Here is a 21193-nt window from a genome sequence, read left to right as displayed (position 1 = left end):
CGAAATGCATTGGGAGATATGATCTCGCCGACTTGTATTGCTGATGTAAAGCATCATCGTGTTCCTTTCATGAACTGAATTGCATCTGCGACTCATTGAATTAAAGCAGATCGAACTACTTTGCATTCTCCACGTCTGATCTTTTTAGGTTATTGGATTCAGATGTTTCAACTGAGGTTGATCAAGTTTACCATTGTTTCGTTTGTTATTATGCATTAATTTTGATACATGCAATTTTATGTACACTTATGATTAAGTGACTTGATAGTAGTGCACTTGGCATCCTTGGATACTTATCCAGGTTTCACTATTTACAATTTTACAAGGAGGGGGACAGAGCCCCCTACCAGGTGCACACTTCACCTGATATAATTTAGATGAATTGATTTTTTTTGTTTAAACTTGTTTACATATTGAGTGCATTTTAACTGTTTTCTCCTCTGTTTTGCAACTGTTTCTGTCCCACAGCTTACCTTGCACCGTAACCATGTATTTTGAAGATATTATGCACCTTACTGACAACAAAGCTGAAACTAAAGCTTATTCTTCCTCTGAAGCCAATGATATTTATGGGCTCATTAGAGAGGTTAGGTCTTTCGATACATCTCAGGGTCCAGTACATCAACAAATACGACAGTTAGAATATTTAAAGCGTAGGGAAATTAATCAGCGCTTGCACACCACCACCCTGATTCAATATCACAAGGCAAGCAGGATTCCTCGAAGGTTACGCCTAGCCATAAAACCCATGCTTTTTAAGATGAACAAGAAATTCATGGATAGATGGTACGCTATTTTAAATAAGTGTTCCTTAGATCTCATTTTACTCATTGTGGAAGAAATATTGCAGGTCCTAGTAGCTTTAGAGTTGGAAACTAAAGAAATACAACAAGCATTATCACTACGTATGGAAGCAAAAGTTTGGCAATCTACCTTGGTAGGCATTAACACAAAACTTAATGTCTATGCAAAAGAGATACATGAGCGAAAAATCTGAAAGTTCCGTCGTGATACCATAGATCATAAGCTAGATGAGGTGTACTCTTGGGCGGAGGTATATGCCCAGAAACGCAATTGGAACAAACCTGGTACCACCTCTTCTGAAGAGAGTTTGGCTTCTATTAGTGGCACTCAATTACCCTCCAGCTCCTTCTAGATCCACCAGCGTCATTGCGACAGCTGGATTTAGCAGCCCTAAAGTGTCTTTTTTGGAGATGAGCCCAGCGGCAAACAACCCGCCAAACCAACCCACCTCAGAAATAGCTAAACCCGCAGAGGGCACAGATTTAGTAAAACCAGGCACATCACGACGCCAAAAGAAACACTAGTGACCAACATCTCATCACACACTCTGTCTAAGAACCAATTGGCAATTTTGGAAAAACGTAGCTCTTTTGTTCCCACGTTCCATTGTAAACCTTTAGATTCAGAGGCTTGCTTTATGCAAATTCTCTAGGAAATTGCGCCTTTGTTACTTCTTTTCCACTTTCAACTCAGAATCCATTGCTGAACAAAATTCTGAATACCGTGAATTTAAGCCCAAGAGCACTTTCACTTCCCCCATTTCTCATAAGATCAGACACATTTGAGACCTTAGTGAAACAAGATCTATCTAAACTGCCTGCTAAGACCTCAGTGCCATTGAATCTCTCCAGCAGTACATTGCATCCCAGCTTGGAAAGCACTAAGGATGAATGAAGAACTACATTTCACCAAGGCCGATAAAGGAGGTGCACTAGTTGTGATGGACTGAAAATTCGATGAAAAGAAGATTAAAGGCATTTTGAAAGACTAGTCCACCTATTTACCTTTGTTTGAAGATCCTACTGAATCTTTTAAAACCTTGCTTTCTTCTATATTGTCTCATGCTTTAGACTTGAAATGGATTACTGACAAAACAAAAGAATTCTTGACGACTAGATACCCACGCAGACCAGGGTTATGTATGTAACCAAAACTACATAAAGATCTGATGAACCCACCTCTTAGACCAATTGTATCTGGTTGCGGCTTTATCCATGAACTGCTTGGTCAGTATTTAGATACATTCCTACAGCCAATTGTTCAAGCAGGCTCTTCTTATCTTCAAGATACCACTCACTTGCTACAGATTTTAAATGATGTTCAGATTCCAAATGTTGGTGACATATGGTTATGCACGGTGGACATGGTGGCTTTGTACACCTTGATCCCCCACATGGAAGGCATAGAGGCTATTGAGTGGGCCTTACTGCAACATGAGGTACCTGGGGTAAACAAAATCTTTTTGCTTGAACTTTTGCATTTTTGTTTATTCCACTGTTATTTTAAATGGAAGGATCATTTTTATCTTCAATCTAATGGAACCTCTATGCGTTTTTCCGGGGCCCCCAGCTATGCTAATATCTATATGATGAGATTCGCGACTGAACATATACTGTCCAACACCAACTGGATGAGTCACTTGATTGCATATCGTCGTTATATCGATGATATTTGAATAATTTGGCACGGTACAATTAGAGACCTGGAAAGCTTGATCATTGAATTAAATAACAAGAACCCAAGAATTCAGTTTACATCTTCTATTGATTCTCAGACCATTTCTTATCTGGATGTATGCATAGAACGTAAGGGTTCCCATGTTACCACAAGTGCATTTAGAAACAGGTAGTAACAACCTTTGGAATATGTCCCTTTTTATCTTCCCTGCACTGTTATAGGCCTCTCTAGCAGTAAATAGCGTTGGTTTCCAGTCAAATCCATATCCAATCTGTTAGACTTATTAGCTTTAGGTTGGTCTTACCCCAATCGTTTTGCCTACTTACCTTGTTGCTTAACAGTGATGATAAGCTCTTTACAGGAATTCTCGCTAGAAGATTTAAGTAGAGTTGCAGGACTGTTAATTCATGAAGATCTGAAGGCCTTTATTCCTGGCAGGCATATTCATGATACAAACATTGCTAGAATCCATTAATTTAACAGATCAGACCTAGGCCCTACTTGCCATTATCACACTAGAGGCATTTGATAGTGTAAATTGGGAATTTTTATGGGCAGCTCTCAATCAATTAGGTATAAAGGGAGGCTTCACCATTGCAATATAGATGCTATATGAGGCCCATTTCACTAGGATTCTAGTAAACGGCAAATTATCCTCAAATTTTCTAATAGAATGGGGATCCCTGTAGGGGTGCTGTTCTGTATTATTAGGATGTTACATTATTCTCCACTCGTATTCCCTTGTCTTTTCCCATCCCCAATACCCTCTTCTCTCATTGTTTTGGTATGTCCTCACAACAAATGCAAGGTTATGAGAGTTTGATTGGTGCTAGTTAGGGTTTTTGTTGAGGTACCGACCTTTTGTACAGTAGCAGAATAAAGTCTCTGGTACCTGTCAACTTTTGGTGCAGTTTTCTTCCTTCTAACAGTGGCGATGGAGCCCGAGGTCCTTCATCACCATTTCACTGCACTCGGACGCGAATTGGTGTTGTACTCCCATCTGAAAGGTTGGAAAAGATGGGTGCAGATGATCCTGCCGCCAGCACACTCTTGGTGGTGATTGCGTGTGGAGGGCGGTTCCCCATCTATGCTCCGGCGGGGATGCAGGAGCCAATTGCCAATATAGTAGGACATCCCCCCTCCCCTATCAGAAACCTGGGAAGGTTAGTCCTCTCTGATGTAGTCTCATACAGCTGATTCATGATATGCCTAGCCTCGTTTTGAACACAATGCCATCTTGAAATCCATACAACCCTATGAAAATATGGGTTCCAATGCAATAAAGCGGTCATTTTACTTGAAAAGAATTTCCTCGCTTCAAGTTACTGATTTCGAAACCTCTTTGGGAAACAGACTAAATTAATGTTCTTCCTCATATCACCTCACTTAGTTACTGTGGGCATTCTTAGAGTTAAATATAGTGGTCCTCACTAGTCATACTGACAATTCCTAGTGGATAATTTGTGAAGGCATTTTTCCTTGCTGGTATCAATACTATTAAGAGTGCCAATAGATTAGTTATTCTCTGAGTACGGCCCGAAGGCCGCATGCGGCCCACCTGACCTTTACATGTGGCCCCCTGATCAACAGTAGCACTAGGCTGCTGTTCACTCGACTCAGCGAGGACATTAAAAAAATGTTTACATTGACAGGCAAGCCTTTACTTAAAGGTTAATTGAAGTTAGGAAAAGAAAGTAACTAGGTTGTCCTGCACCATTTAACTTTAGGAACAACTTAATTTTCAAAGCCATCTTGCAGCAAAAGGGTAAAAATATGATAAGTTCCCTTCAAAATTCAAAAAGTGTATTTCATTAACCTGTAGAACTATTCCACCTTAGTATATCAGATTAAATCAGTGCATTGAGAAGTATTTTTTTAAAGTTGTAGTTTTAAAATATGAATTTAGAAACAGTCATTCTTCCCCTTACACTGACAACAATTCCAATAGTGAGCTAAGAGGCAAGTCTTAGGCTGCCCTCGGTACCTATTACACATGAACAACATTATAGTTTATTAAATCAAACATAGAAGAAGGTTTTGTGCAGCGCACATCCTGAGGTCATGTATTTTGATGTCCTCTTAAATGTGATAATGGGGAAGTATGAGGGAAAGTAAAATAAATCATTTAGTAAAATGGTGAAGCTGGGAATAATCCCAGGTTTTCTTGTTTCACATTGTGCAATTCAGGCACTAGATGTATATGCTTAGTTTCCCTTATACCCACCTTACCGCCCCCTCCCCCACCGGACCACCACCCTGCTGGCATCAATGTGACCCTAGGTCCCTTCGCAGACCAAACTTTGTGGCCCATTGGAAATTGTTTGTGAGTACCCATGAACTAGATCCACTTAAAAAAATTCTACAAACAAAAGGTGAGCTACCAATACCCTGGAAACTGTGAATGGAGGAGTTTCATAAATATCTACTAGAGAATGATGAAAATGAAATGCCTGGTGGTAGAAGAAAGTGTATTTTACTACATTCCCTTGCTTCAGATGGACAAGACATTTTCAGTTCAGTCACTAAAATAGAAGTTTCAGAGGGGGAAGATTAGTATGATGAATTTAAGTGAGCAATGTTAAGGCTAGAGGAGAGGTTTAAACCACTATCTGGACAACATTAGAGAGATATAATTTCCACACCAAAAGGTAGAGGGAGGGTGAAACATTCCGTGAGTTTCTAATGACTTTTAGAATTCTTTTCAAACACATGTCTTTTTGGGAATAACACTAATGAGATGATCCGTGGCCAAGTCATGGTAAATACAAGTAACAAAAGAAAACAAGAAAGTCTGAGAGTTATGGGAGATCCCACACTGGATGAGGTTAGGTTGTCACATCACCAAGGCAATAGAACAGTCCATGAGTTAAGTCAAAGAGGTAAATGAGACCCGTCCAAGACTCGTCCAAGTAATGAAGAAAACGATTTATGTTATATGAGTAGTAGACAAAATAAAACAGAAGTCATAAAGAGCCAGCGTACTGAAATAAAATCTAATGTTACATATGCGGAGATGCTTCACACTTGGCTTACTCAAAAAATTGCCCCACGGCATACATAGAATTTATTATATGCAAAATAAAGGGCCTTTTTACAAGGGTGTAGCGGGATGCTAAGAAGCACATCAATTTTAGAGTGTCTAACATAACAGCGGAACCTGCAGTTGATGCCGAAGGAGACGACATTGAGAGGATGATGAATAAGAACATGATCCTAATGGTACAAGTGGAAGAGGAAACCAATATGGAAGAAGTACTGCATCTTCCATTTTTCCTTTACAGGTGTGCAGTAAAAACTTGCCCATTCCAGGTCACTATTCACTATAATCTCTAAATCATATTTTGATTCAAAACTAGGATCATGTATTAAACATTTGTTGCCACCTGATATTCAAGCTGTAACATTTGATGGTCACAAAAGTGATTTATTGGCCATGTTTTTGCTGATACAATCTTCAAGGGAATATCTGCGGCAATCAAATATATGTGGCCCGCAAGAAAACCAATGTGTTTGGAGGGAAGTGCAGAAATGTTTTAAGATAACTTTGAATCCAGCTGCTTATGATCTTTTGTTAGCTGTCAATTCAGTGAATTTACAGATCAAATCCTGCATGCCTTCCCCAAGGTTTTCTGTGATGAAATGAGTAAACGGATATTTGAACACAAAATAAAACTGAAGGGTTGTGCCCAACCTGTCAGGCAAAGGGTGAGGGAAGTCCTATTCGTTTTCAGAAAGGACTTGCAGAAACTCCTAAATCATCTAAAGCGGATTACATTATGATGAAACAGAATCCTCAGCCTGGATTTCAGCAGTGGTGCTGCCAAAAAAGAGTACTGGCGATCTGAGGCTTTCTGTGGACCTGAAGGCCCATAATAGCAATATTCTAGTGGACAGACTTCCTTTACCAAAGATTAACAACTTGCTGTCATTTCTTGAAGGGGCAAATACCTTTTCCACACTTGATTCACAAAGTACATATCACCAAATATAATTATTTTTGTCTTCTAGACCACTAACAGCATTCATTTGCACCTTTTAGTGCTTTCCAGTTCACAGGAGTGCCATTTGGTCTGGGTACACAATCCTCAATTTTCCAGAGGATAATTTTCCACATGTTTATAGACATGGAAAATCAGATCAGGTGCTTCCAGGATGGCATATTGGTATTTATTATGACTAAAAGTGATCATTTTGAGGTAGTAACAAAGGTGTGCAGAAGATTGTCTACAAGAAGATTGGCTCTATGTGCAGAAAAATGCAGATTATTTGCATCTCAGTTGAATTATTTGGGACCCAAAATATCAGCCAGAGGTGTAGTGCCAAATGGCAACTTGGTGGATGCTATAGAGAAAGCACCACCACCTAATGACAGATCAACTTTAGTCATTCATTAGACTCTGTGAATATAATGGCAAATTTGTATAAGATTTTGCTTCTATAATGAAACCGTTATTGATGCTTTTGCACAAGTATGTCTATTTTGTCTGGGGTTAGGAATAGCAATAAGATTACGATTTTCATCAAATCACGAATAATTCATGCTCCTGCTTCACAGCCCTTTTCGTATGGTAAAATTTACATAATCACAGAGAATACAAGCGCCTATGGTCTAGGAGCGGTATTATCTCAAAGAGCCGGAAGTTCTAAATGGATCGTGGCATATGCTTCCAAAACCTTGAGTGAAGGAAGACGCAGGTACTCAGTCTGTGAATGAGATCTCCCTACCTGTGTGTGGACAGCAAACCATTTCAGACAACTTTGTGTGGGGAAGTAAATTTACACTACACACTGATCATAAGCCTCTAGTTCATATCTTGTGCCCTGGTGTTGGAAGGAACTCTACTGCCTGCATTGTAAGATCATGCTCCAAAGTGCAGGAGTACACTTTTGATATTGCATTCATTCCTGGACTCAGGAACCAGAATAGTGCCTGTTTGTCTCGGTTGCCATGTTGGGGTGAAAGAAGATGTTTTTGAAAATTATGATTGTGATGTGGTTGCATGTGTGAGTGATAGTTTCAGGATGCCTGCAATAAAACTGGATTAGGACTTATTGATGTTGGAAAATTCTAAAGACATTAAAATTAATTTGGCAAATCAATATCTGCAGGAAAGACAGCCACACAGTAAGAATCTTTCCAAGGTTGCGTCCAAATTCAGTGTAGAAGGAGATTTTATTTTCTGAAATGATAACTGTGCGCAGCAGGCCTTCTTTAACTTTTACTCAAAGTGTTTCACACTGATCACATGGGCATGTCTACACTTAAGAATCTATTCCATAGTCATTACTGGTGGTCAGTAATGAATTCCTAGGCAGAGGGCACAGTTAATCAGTGCCAGATCTGTGCTGTTGTTGATACAAATTGTAAAACTCAAACTCCACCAATGTGAAATGTTCAGTGGCCCACGTTTGCAGTGCAAAAAGTTAGATTGGTCATCGCAGGCTCTTTAAAGATCTGTAGTTCTGGTTGATTACCATGTCAGAAGTTTTGTTTTCAGAGAGAGAGTGACTGCGTCTTTTGTGCTTGAATTTCTGATGTAAATTTTCAGAGAGGGATTTTCATAAGTTCTGGTCATAGATAATGGGGTTACATTTATGTCATCAGAAATGACGGTATCAAACATTTGGGACAGTGATGTACGATCCCCGGTGCAATGGCCAAGTGAAGTGAAGCACTTTAACTGGTACTTTAAGGAGAATATCAATTTGGCCATGGTTAGAGGGATCCCTTTCATCATAGCAGAGCGTGAAAGGCTATGGACCTATAGAATCACTGCAAATTCTGTCTGTGGAGTGTCTCCATTTGAGTTGGGAAATGACTTTACAAGATTGTCCTTGGTGGCTTAAAATGAAATTTAATATGTGTGAATGCCTACTCGACAAAATTGACCTTGAGAACTAGAGAACAATTCATATTTACTGATAAACAAGCTACCTTAAAATTGAAGTATGATTCATTACATGATATTGCATGTTCTAAGCGGTATGTTGGTGACTGTGCCAGAAAGCAATTGCCCAAATGAGTGGAAAAGGGTAAGAGGAAATTTTCCAAGCCCATGGATGTGGTCATGACCAACAAAAGGAGTGTCCTCGCCTTGAATGGCATATGTTGGAGCCTTAAGAGATTGTCTAAATGTGAGGAGCATCTAACCCTGATTATCTCGCAACAAAGTGATGGATTAATTGCTATGAGTTTAATGATGGTGATTACATTAATGTGTTTGATGCAAACTTTGACTTGCCTGTTAAACATTCGGAAAATTATACCCAACCCAATAGTAGTGTCGAGCTAACAGTTCCTGTAAGCCAGGGCCTCCAGCCTTTACTGTTACAAAAGCTATTTATGTTCAGTGAAAATCACCCTGTATTAGCAGTGTAATAGAGACCGCATTCGACTAGATTACATTAGTGGCCACCTTATTCTTGAATATTAGTAGTGATAAACCAAGTTTGTATGCCAGGGCTCCTGCCAGTTATATATTGTTAATGTGGAATGCCTGTAAGTGGGGTTATACATAACTACCATAGCTACATTTCCCCTGGCACCAAAGTAATTAATTTTATAATATGTGTCCATAACGGCAAATGATTATTCAAATATCAGCTTTCATTATATTTTGCAAATTGAATCATTTTTCTTCAAACATTGGCTTACGAGTTCTGAAAATAAACACTTTATATCAAATTCTTGCTTTTAAATTTTGGTCTACAAATATTAATTAAAACAAGAAAAAGCTTCTGATTAAGTAAGCTGTGCTGCAGACAGGACAGGTACTTGCTGGTATCTGAAGAGCTATCACTAGCTCACAAGCTACTCGGAGAAGCCTGTTTTACGCAGCAGCTATGAATCTGTTGCTGATAGGGTCAAGAAGTATCTGAGGTCCAGGATGCCATCCAGGATGTTTTTATTTGATGATTAGTGCTCTGTTGTTCCCTTACCTTTTGTTAAAGGATGGAGATATGTTTGTTTTATAATAATGAGATGTTCCATTATTCTCCACCCATAGTCCCCCATGTTTTCCATTCCTCACCCTCTCCTTACTAATTTTTGGGTATGTTTTTGTTTAGAACACAAGGTTATGAGAGTTCAATTGGTGACAGTTGGGGTTTTCAATTAGATGCTGATGTATTGTATGCTAGCAAAACAAAGTCCCTGGTAAGTTTCAACTTGTGGTGTAAGTTTTCTTCCTGCTGACAGGTGCCCATTGTAACCATTTATTTTTAATCTATGTATTGAACTCTTTGCCCAGGCCACTGGTTAGGATGATAAAATAGCTCACTTTAGATGTGGAAGTTTCACTATTAAGATGATATTATTACATGGAGTACTTTGGAGAAGGTTAGTTAGATTACAAAAATATTTGAAGAGGTTTTGGGATACAAGGTTAATAGTGGAAAAATATGAAATTGAATATGGTGTCAATGCCTATATCCACCAGAAACCTCTAACCCAAGTGTATCACTGTATCTCAAGGAATCAGCGACATTCCAATGAAGATTTTGGAGAGAGTGGCAAGAGGTCAGAACATGCCTTATAATTGGAAGAACAATAGCGATTTGCTGGAACGTGAACATGGTTAAAATGACAATCGTAACAAAATTAACCTATATCATCATTTGCCTACCCATAAGCTTTGATAAAGTAGTAAATGACACATTACAAAGCAAAACAAGAGTTTCATCTAGAGCTCTAAAGCTGAGAGGTTGTCCTGGAAGAAGCTAAGAAAGAAACTTGCTAAGTGGGGGATTAGGAATTCTGGATCAGCAGGTATATTACTGGGAATTCCACCTTGAGATCTTTAGGCCCCTAATTAAATATCCAGGCAATACACAACTGGGGATATGATTGCAAGAAATGCTAAAAGGTTTATGGCAATCTAACTTCTTATACAAATTTGGTGCACCAATTTAAAAAAAAACAAAAAACAAATTAAGGATCTTGAATAAACCTGCATCTCTGTGGTTTTAGATCAAGAAGATATTCAGTACTTCAAATTAGGGACAATTAGCAATGATATGAGCCTTCCCTCGAAGACCGGAGTGAATGATAGATCATTTGAGACTGTCCCTTGAGAAAGGTGAGTTTTCAAGAAGGTACTTTCACGGGACATACTACATGACAAAAAACAGAGGACCTTAACTAAATGTGATTACTTGCAATTAACATCATGGTGCTCCCTGCAAAAGTTGACTGAATGCTCTATATTGGGCTTTGAGGGGGTTTTACAAAAGGCACCTCAAAGGAATAAAGAATTGATATCCTTTTATGGGGAGCTACTAGAAGAAGAAAATAACAAAAGACCAGCGCCATCCGGGAGGAAGAACTGCCTATGACCGCTACTGAGTATGTCTGACAAGTATCTTTATACTCACTTTATAAAACAGTTACAAAATTAGCACCACACAAGGAACCATTTTTTCACCATTCCTACAATCCACTCGAAACCAAAAAATATTGCAAAGATGAAGAGATAAGAAAGAAGAAGTCAGATGTATGAGTTGTAATCGACCACATGTTGATGACATTTACGTGTTCATTTGTTGTTCTATACTTGTTGAATATTGGAACAGCCTAGGTAATATTGGAGCAACATAGGTAAGTTCATGTCAGAAGTCTTATGCCAAGATATCAAGGTAAACGCCACCTGAATTCTCTTTGGTACCATCGAGGAAGATGAGTATACACAACTGAGTAAGGTGGACGCAAGGTCCATATGTTTCTTGTTGCCAGAGTGGAGATTTGTAAAAAATGCATATTACCATTCCCCTTCCACTCTGCAGGTTTGGTTAACCAAGCTCTGTTATTAGTCAGATATAGATGAGAAATGTAAAAGCAATCAAAGGTTGAATATTTGGACAAAACTTAATCAGTGGAGAAAGCTGGGCAAATGACTATACCAGAAGGCAGTCTTAGACTGTATTCTAGCCTGTCACTATTGAGCTTAACCTCTGCTGACCTAATAAGATTTAATGTATAAATATATATTGATAAGGACCAGGCAAGAGAACATTTCTGGGGGCAGCAACATATGGAGCTTCTTTTGAATGGTAAATGCGAACAAAACAACATATAACACAGACCCCATATTTGGGTGAGTCAGCTTCAAGGTCTCTGGTTTCCCTATCCCAAATGTCTATAACCACTAGGTTTTGTGCAAAAGGGCCCTCTGTGGTTACCCACAATTCCAAAAACTCATTATCATGGGTGCAGCTGGTACAGGCCTTTCATGTAACAGACTCTCTTGTTTTTCCCCTCCTACTGACACCTAAAACAAGTCACAACTTTTTAACTTGGAAGAACACCCCTGCCCTCCCTTGTGTTATTCTCTACTTGGTTGCTGTATCTTTTAACAGTTACCAGTGTGACACAGACTGTACATTTTATAGGCTTATTTTGTTTCTACATTTTCTAAGCATGTTTATTAACTACCAGTTTTAATTGTATCCTTATAATATTCATTTGTTAGTGTTTATATTTTGAAATACAAACTGTTGTTTAATAAATTTAATTTAATTTTCTTACAGATGTGTGACCATTTGAAATTGTAAAATCAAGTACAATGAGAGACCAGATTAATTAATTCAAATAAATTGCAAGAAATGGCAGAAAATAATCCTGAGGTGAAGGATTGTTCCAATGTGATATTTCCTGTGGAAAGTACGTCTACAGCTGAGGATGCATGTAGAGTTGACCTGATGGAAGTCCAGAAAGAAGTGGCTTTGGCATCTATCCCAACATTAAGTGAGAAGGAGAAGTACCATGTTTTCATCAGCTTTAGTAGCCTGGATACTTCTTGGGTCCTTGACCTGGTTGGGAAACTGGAGGTCACCGGTCTAAAAGTGTGTTACCACGGACGGGACTTTGTCCCAGGGAAATTAATCACTGAGAATATGGTGGAGTCCATTGAGAAGAGCCAAAAAACTCTGATGGTCTTGAGCCCTGACTTTGTGCGGAGTGGCTGGTGCCTGTTTGAAGCAAATCTCTCTCTCCTCAAGGACTGCAAGGAACGAAAGCCCATTGTTCCCGTCATGCTGAAACCCTGCGCTGTTCCTGTTCACCTGAACCACCTGACCTATATTGAGGCCAACGACTCCCAATTTTTCAGGAAACTGCTACAGGTACTGTGCACATCGAATCATCAGCTGAGACACTCCACCATGGTCCCTTACCAACCCAGTGCACTGTATAATGGAAAGACCCTGCTAACGTTAAGTGCTATAAAAGAAGATATCCCAAACTGGCAAACGGGGACTTTCAGCACTGCCCCTATCCCTGATCCGTTGAGAATGCTCATAGAAGACCCATTCATTTACCAAGCAGCAATTGAGGCAATCAATACCACTCCTGTCATGAGGTCGTGCATTCAAAACATATCTTGCAGGGTATTTCTCTGTGTGATATTGGTAATTTTAGCTCCCCTTTTTATTATTATATATATAGGTGTATGTTTGAATTTTAATAGTCTAATTCATTATCGAGACCATTCTTATTCTGCTGTGCACCCAATTATCTCAATGCTGTCTTTCCTGCTAATTGGTTGTAGTCTTTTGCCTGTTACATTTGTGAGTGTCTGTCGTTGGGGAAAAAGGGCTGAAAAGCGCAAGCATCTTGAGATGGTTCAAAGAACGGGACATGCCAATGAACTCCTGATGGGCACCTTGGTTTTGATAGGCTGTGAATCTCGGGTGAAGCTTCATTTTGTCTACATCTGCCTTGAAGAATGCAAACAGACCTTTAGGGATACCTTCGGAAATGGACTTACATCAGCCGATGAGATGTTCAGACGAGCCATTATATACTTCTCCTCAAATTATGCTCTCTGTGTGGCCAAAAAACATTTTCCAATTTATGAGGAGGGGGCAATACCGGGGCACCTAGACTATGGCATGTGTTTTTGTCAATATGTGTCACTGAGACTAAAGCATGGGTTCTGGTATTAGGTGGCAGGCAGGAGGAACAGTGGGAAATGTATGAAGCACCCTATGCCCTTTCACAAGCTATTCTGTGAAGTCAAATAATTAAGGGGATCTGGGCTATGGCAAGGGACATGTGTTCAATAGTGGACACATAAGTAGGGTTCTAACCACTGTAGCTGAATGATTGGCTCAGGCCAGTGTTATGGTTATTCTTTATTTGATATTTCAAGCAGTATATAGAGCCAATTGACTGATGGAGACAAAAGGCAGACTTAAGGAGCTAATTGATTGGATCCTGTGTTCTCTTTAGGGTATCGATTGTGGTAGCCATTTTGACTGAAGACAGCGCAAGCATTTTAGCCACATGCAAAACACGAGTAACCACAATCAAATCATATCTCTTTTTATTCACTTGACAACATTATGTGATCATCAGCAACAAGTTAAAATCCTGTGTTACTCTTTTTCCTTACCTTTCAAATTTGTATGAGCTTAGAAATTAGCCCAATGCCAATTGCATGCGTATTTTTTTAACTATTCTTGTAATTGTGTTCTACGTTAACCTTGGCATTCACCTTCAACTGTGCTGAATGCAGGTCATAGACACATGCCATGATGCAGTGGGAGTAGAGTGCTGACAAGGGATGTAATTACATATGTGAGAATGATTCAAAACAAACTACTCCACATTTTACAGTTTCGTTTTGTTATGAAAGGTACACTGTCAAAATGCATGATTTTCCGAAGCGCATGAAATAGAATCCCGTTTTAATGAAAAACCTAATTGGTTATGCACAAGGAAAGGGTTGTTTTGACTATTGTCCTCGACTACTGCATTTGAGACAAGAGCTATCAACTGCTCAAAGGAAGTGGAACCAGAATGTTGTTGTCAGAATGTTTTCCATCATAAGAAATATGGCATCCTAAATTTCATGTACAGGAATATTGCCCTATTGTAGGTAATAATAAAAATGTATACTCCGTGCAATAGTGTCTTGGAAACCTTATTTAGTACAAGATATTTGTGTCAGAAGATATTTCTGACATGCAGATTTGCAGTGACAATTCGAAAAGATTGCCCAAATCTTTGCTTTCTCCAGGCTACATGCACGATATCTGTTGAACTCAGAAGAGGTCAGTTATTTTGCCATTTTGCTTTTTATTGCATGTGCATTCCCTAAATCCTGTTAGTTGGAATTGAGATAGTAGGAAATCAGCATTTTCTGTGTAATTACCCAGATTGTTCACCTTTTGCTAGACCCCATAGTTTTTGCTGGCATTGAAATCTGTGCATTTTACCTCTGTTAATCAGTAGTAATGTGTCTGTGCTCCCCCTTTTAACATGATCAAATTGACATATTCCTAATTGGTATGTTTAACTTATCTATAAGCCCCTAGTATATGGTACAAAGTATACCCAGGGCCTGAAAGTTAAATGTCAGTGACTGAAGCACCTACTGTGCCATCCACTACTGTGGCAGTGCAATAGCAGCTTCAAGCCTACCATTGTCACCTCTTTGTAGCGGTGTAAAAACTGCAATTCGCCCTGTTAAAATAAACGCTTTTGCAGGTCAAAACATCCCTTTCAAATATATTTTAATAAGTCATCCCTATATAGGCTTTGTAGCCCATAAGACAGAGTGCATAATAATTAAAAGTTGGACATGTAGAAATGTAATGTTAACATGCCCTTACAATGGCTAGTACCCAAAAGCTATTTTCACTGTGGCAGACCTAGCTGTCCTATGTAGACGACTTGAGTACAGATTAAAATACTAATACTGTATCTCAGAACTGGGACCAGCTAGAGTGATAACTAAACCTGTATTTTAAAAGTATTACAAATCCAATTCAGTGGTGAAGTCGTCCTTTTAATTACTATTAAGGGAAGGTAAAGTTTAGAAAGTTACCTTTTCTCTGCCTGAAGTACCTTGAGGCTAATTTGTATTTGGCTTTCTGGCTAGTAATGAGCCTTTAATAGGTGTGCAATGCCTCCCAAGAGCAAACAATAGGCTGACCTGAATGGGCAGAGATGACTCATCACAACACTACACAATATGCAGGGTAGGGGCTGTGGGCATCTTTTTTGACACTACAGTGTCAAATCACGCTAGACAACTCAGCTGGGTTTACCCTTGGAATATACTTGAAAGGGGTAGAGAACAGGATGCCAAGACAATTCTTGTGGATCCACTGTCTGGCTGTTGAAGGACCAGATTAGTCATACTAGACTTCTGTCTCTGAGTTTATTGTTTGTACCGTGAACTGCCTCAAACTGGATTTTATTTTTAGATGTGAGAAGACGCTAGGATTACCATAGTACAATTCTGACATATGCACACTCAGAGCCCAAGTTTAGTGTGTCCAAAGACTTTCGCTAACTTGAAAATGTTCATAGTGGGTAGGCTTGACCCCAGGAACATTTACCCCACTGTTTAGGGCATGCCAAGGAGTCATTCACCTGGTCCAGTACCAGGCACAAATGAGGTACCTCCAAATGTCCACTTCAGAAGACTTCCTGAACCTGCAGAAGATCAGAAGATGACTGGACCTGCTATCTGAAACCTAAGAGGAACCTTGAAGGACCAGGCCTACACCCTCTTGTACCAAGGGACGAAGAAGTGGACTCCAAGGGTCATAAGGCAGGCATCCTGTTCAAGGTACAGGAATACAATAATCTACAAGAGGCCTCTTCCTGGGAGTATCCAGCAGACCTGTGGCAACTGGACCCTGCCTAACACCCTGTGAGTCTCCAAGTGTTAGCCCTGGTGTCCAGAGGGGGCTTTAGAGGTGTACTCCTGTGGTGGATTGGGACTTAAAAGACTAAGTCAAAAGGTAAAATCTTTGACCACGTCGAACCTGGTTGGTGTTTCTGACCTACGCTCCATTTCAGTCAGCCTCAAATTGCGCTTAGGTTCCGGTCTACAGCGACCTTTTACAATCATTGTGCTATTTGGCCCTATTTTAAATTAAACTTAAAAATCCTTATTTATAGTTCCCCATTTGGATGTTTGTCATTTTGGTGTTACTTTGTTTAGTATATTTTTCTCTGTTTTTCTTTGGGGTTTTTATTGTTTTGCATTTTTACTTTATTGCTTTTTTGGGACTGCATAAATACTTTAAACATTGCCCTAATTTGTCTTTCTGCTATGTGCCATAGCTAACAGGGGGTTGAGCTCAGGTTAATTGAATGATTTTGAGGGTTCATCTTGACAAGAGTTGTGATTGTTCCTGAGGTAGGTTTATTTAGATTTAGATTTATTGTCTGATATTTATTCCTTTGAATGGAGTGACTAAAGAGACATTAGATTCCGAAGTGAAAGAAGACACATCTTCCCTTTTCAGAAAAACAGGAGCATAGAGAATGATGTTACTCATGAAAAGGATAGTTGTTATTACTGGTTAACTGTTGACGTTAGTTTTGTGAATTAAGAGGATCCTGGTTGATGAGGGATATCTTACAAATTTGGGCCCAGATTTACTATGATTGTGTGTCATGGTTGCGCCACTTTTATTGCGCAGCCGTGATGCAAAATTATTTTAGGCATTTTCTAAGCCACGCAGGCCAACTTCTTATGGTTTAGTTACTTTGCGTTGGGTAGGCATTATATGGGTGGAGCATGGGCGTTCCCATACTTCATGAATTTTGACTCAAACCAAGATCTACAAAGACTTGTAAACCTGGATTTGCACCATCATGGTGCGCCTACCCAACAGGGATCTAACAAGGAGAAATATCTTTATTTCTCCTCATTATTTCCTCTTTCTATGTAGAAATAGGAAAATGCCTTTAAGGATTGTCTTTGTGCAGGAAAGTATCCCTTCCTGCACAAAACCCTTCCTGCCTGTAACACAGGCACCCTTGCACCATGGTGCAAGTGTTCTGCGTTGGCGCTAGTTGGTACACATTTCGACAGTGCAAGGACAGAGCGGAAAGGCTCCTTATCTATCTGCTCTCTCCATTTTATGCAACACAGCAAGTTCACTTGCTGCCTTGGATGAAACATTAATAAATATGCCCCTAAATGTTATTGATCAAGCAGCAGTGGTTTAAATCCCCATAGTTCATTACAGTGTACATCACGTGGTGTGAAGAATGGGCCATAATTCACAGGTATAATGTAATGTCAGTGGATAATGTATTTTACACCCAGTAATAAGCGACATACATGACTCTTAATGGATAATGTATTCTTGTCCCATTCTGCCATTTCAGTGTTCTGACATCATTTACAAACTACTTATCTTTTTTATTTATCATGATTAAGAAAATCGGTATGTCTAATTGATAGAAGCAGGTCATTGGATAGTTATTCTCCCTGCGTACATGAATGTATATTGTGAAAAACAATACAAATGTGTAAAAAAGTGCTATTTTGGATAATTTCGTACATTAATCTGACTATTTTTACAGCTCCTTTAATAACTATTTGTTGATGTTATAGATTGAGTTAGTAGATGTGTATAAGCAAATGTTCCATCAGTTATAACAGTTACACTGATCACATGAGAAAGGGTATGAGGTCAGTGTGGCTGGATGTATCGGATATGAGCATGGAATTTTGTTGTCTCATCATTTTGGTTTGAAGTAGAGGTGTGCATTGTGTTTGATTCCATCAAGAATGTTCTTCAAAGGTGTTGTGTCGCCAGTTGGAAGCCACGCGGAGACAGGTAGGGCAGCATTTATACTTTATTACGTTTCTTCTTCTCGTGCCCACATGCACATCTGCTCCCTTACCCTCGTTGTCCCAAAGAGCCCTTCCCACTCCCTGACCGGAAGTGATGTCCGGTTGCTGTTCCCGCCCCACATTAGCGTTATATATATATATATATATATATATATTGGCCTTCTGCTCACTCTCCTTGGACATGATCCTTTTGTTTCCTTGTTTGGTACCTCTTCTTATCTCTCACTGATGTGTGCCCATCTTCCCTTGCTGTCCCCAATTTCCTCTTTTTCATGTGTTGCGTTGTTCTTTGATGCTGTATCTCCTCCGCCCTCATCTAGTGTCTTTAGTCCCTTGAAGTGAGAACTATTTCTAGTCATCCGTTAGGGACCCGATGCAGCTGTTATTATTGGCCCCTTAACATTTAATATTGACAGGGGTTCACCCGAGAACGGACTGTCTGATTTTCTTGTTTGCCGTTGGCGCACCAAAACTGAGTCCCCTTGCCTCAGGTGTGATGATGTGGCATGTCTCCTGGCGTCTGCATATAGTTTCATCTTGTTTTTCGCTTCCTGATCTCTTGCTGCAATGCTGTTCTGGTGGCGCTCTTTCCTCTAGTTGGGGCAATCTTGTCCTGCTTGTCCTTCCTAGCACCAGTTCTGCTGGACATCGTCCCGTGTAGCTGTGAGGGGTGTTTTGGTAGTCTCTTAGTATTTGACAGAGTGCCTGGCCTATGGAGATCTGCACCAGTTTTGCTCTTTGGACTGCTTTCTTTATGTTCCCCATGAACCTTTCCACCATGCTGTTTGCTTGTGGCCATAGGGGCGTTATTTTCCGGTGGTGAATGCCTAGATAGACCATGAACTTGCGAAACTCCTCTCCTGAGAAAGGAGAACCATTGTCTGTCTTCACTGCTTGTGGGGATCCCCAGGCCGCAAAAATGTCATCAAGTATCGGCAATGTTGCGGTTGCTGATGTTGACAAGACGTGTTGTACTATAGGAAATCTGGAGTACTCATCAATGACCACTAGCCAATAGTTGCCCGTGTCCAGTGGCCCATAGAAGTCAGCTGCCAATGTTGTCCACACTGCCCCTGGAAGCTCCAACATCTGTAGCTTGTCTTGCTTTGCTGGTCGTTCTGTTATTTGGCATAAGTGACAGTTAAGGATGGTGTACCAGTCGATCCTGGCCTGGGAACCATACTCTTTCCCGTAGCATCTTTTTTGTTGCTACTATCCCTCTGTGGGACTCGTGTGCCAGGATTACAGTCTGCCGCCGTAATGCTTTTGGCATTACTATCCTTGTTCCTCTTAGTATGATTTCTCTTTCTGTTTCCGAAAGTTCCTCTGTATGTTTTTGCATGCCAGCATTTCTTCCCTGTTCACTCCTTCTCCCATGGTGCTGTTGGTGTTTACGTGTTTCCATCTTTGCTGTTGTGTTGTCAGTTTGACTGCTTGCATTTTGTCATTCCTTGCTGTCTCTTGCTCCAGCTCTGCAATTGTTATTGGTGCGGGAGTGTTCTGCCTTAACACAAAATTTAGGTATTCTTCTGCCATTAATGTGTTTTCTGTTGCCTGCGGTAGGGGACGTCGTGACATGTAGTCAGATGCGTTGTGTTCTTTTACCGGCTTGTGCACGATGTTGAAATCATAATCCATCATTGCTATTTCCTCAATGGCCTGACTTTAAAATAGCAGCCGGACCTTCTTCAGCCTCCTATTTGCTCTCCCACCTGACTTTAAGATGGCCGCTAAGCTCTAGCGAGATTTCAACTTGAAATCTACACGCGGGAGGCTCAGGGCTATCTTTCCAGTCGGCGGGCGGCTGTAGTCATGGTTTTGGGTGCACCCCTTCTTCCCCCCCACACCTTGTGCACTTGATGCGGTTGGGGTGGGCTCCCGACATCGCTGCAGTCCCCTGTACGCGGACCAGGGTGGGCTCTTGGTTCCGCTTTCCTAGCGATCTTGGTGGGCATCTGACGCCGCTTTCCTTACGATCGGGGTGGGCTCCCGACTTTGCGTTTCCTTCTTTTGGGGCCGGCAGACCAAGGTAGGCCCCTGGTTCTGTTTTCTCGTGACCTGGGGTGGACTACCGACGTCACGTTTTCTCCTTTGGCAGTCGACGGACCAAGGTGGGCTCTTGGCTTCTTTCAGACGTTGTAGGGGCACGCGCTTCTGGTGGCGATTTCGGATTTCTCATGCCCACATGCACATCTGCTCCCTTGCCCTTATTGTCCCAGAGTGCCCTCCCCACTCCCTGACCGGAAGTGGTGTCCGGTTGCTGTCCCCTCCCCACATTAGTGTGCAGGGTCCTAGTGCCCTCTGCCCCAGGTCACTACAAAAGGTACTGATTTTGACCTTCTCTGTGCAAAGTTCCCAAGTTTGCTATGGTTTTCACACATTTTTTTCTGCTTAATGGGATTAGGTTCACTTTTAACAGGCATCGCAAAGCTGGAAAAGGTATGCATACATTTTCTCTGCAAATGTACTTTTTTCTGAGACTTTTCTTATGCACAGTGGCATTGAACAGCAGAGCACCGTTTTTAGCGAAGCAGCTCTAATGCAGAACCATTTTGCTATGGCTAAGTAAGGATGTATGTAACATAAATTGGTGCAGAAGTCTGTATTGTTTACATGATTGTGGCAAAGCAAAACGGTTGTTACAGTATTCGCAAATTTACAGTGTATCTATGGAATTTCTCAAAGGTCTTAAATATTTTTACTAATTCTTGGTTTGAAGTTGCTTATTACATTTGGTTGATACAATAATTTTATACACTTTATGAATGCACTGCAAGTTTTTAGTGAATAAATTGCCATAGAGTTGCTATTTTCACTGCCAAAAACGTGTATTTCACAGCTTCTACAGTCAGACAAGATTTTCTGTGTCTTGATCAGCAAGTATCTTTCTTACATCTGGTTGAAAGCAGCTGCTGCAGCACATTTTGTCAGTCAGTGCATATAAGCAGCAGCAGTTGGTAAGGATGCAGTAAATGACTCCTCTGCTTGTTGTAGATTTCAACTTTCACGATTCATCGACTTCACATCTTTACTATTGTTTTTAGCTTTCTTAAAACACATCCTACTTATATGAAACCCAATAGGTATGACTAGTGCAGCCCCCCTCA

At 40.4% G+C, this 21193-nt stretch overlaps 1 protein-coding gene across 2 annotated transcripts in view; it reads left to right on the top strand.

Moving 5' to 3' along the window:
• LOC146867785 (uncharacterized) overlaps positions 1-14383 on the top strand; it is a 38380-nt gene extending 23997 nt beyond the window's left edge. For both annotated transcript variants that reach the window (XM_085607976.1, XM_085607969.1), the window contains exon 2: positions 12007-14383. In XM_085607976.1, the coding sequence (XP_085464102.1) occupies positions 12082-13422 (1341 nt within the window). In that variant the 5' untranslated portion in view covers positions 12007-12081 and the 3' untranslated portion in view covers positions 13423-14383. The remainder of the gene's footprint in view (positions 1-12006) is intronic.
• Positions 14384-21193: the final 6810 nt, after the last annotated feature.

The sequence above is a fragment of the Triturus cristatus genome, chromosome 1_2 (genome assembly GCF_964204655.1).
Source record: "Triturus cristatus chromosome 1_2, aTriCri1.1, whole genome shotgun sequence".
Taxonomy (NCBI): domain Eukaryota; kingdom Metazoa; phylum Chordata; class Amphibia; order Caudata; family Salamandridae; genus Triturus; species Triturus cristatus.
Note: the sequence above shows the minus strand (reverse complement) of the source record. Positions and strands in the feature narration are given on the sequence as shown.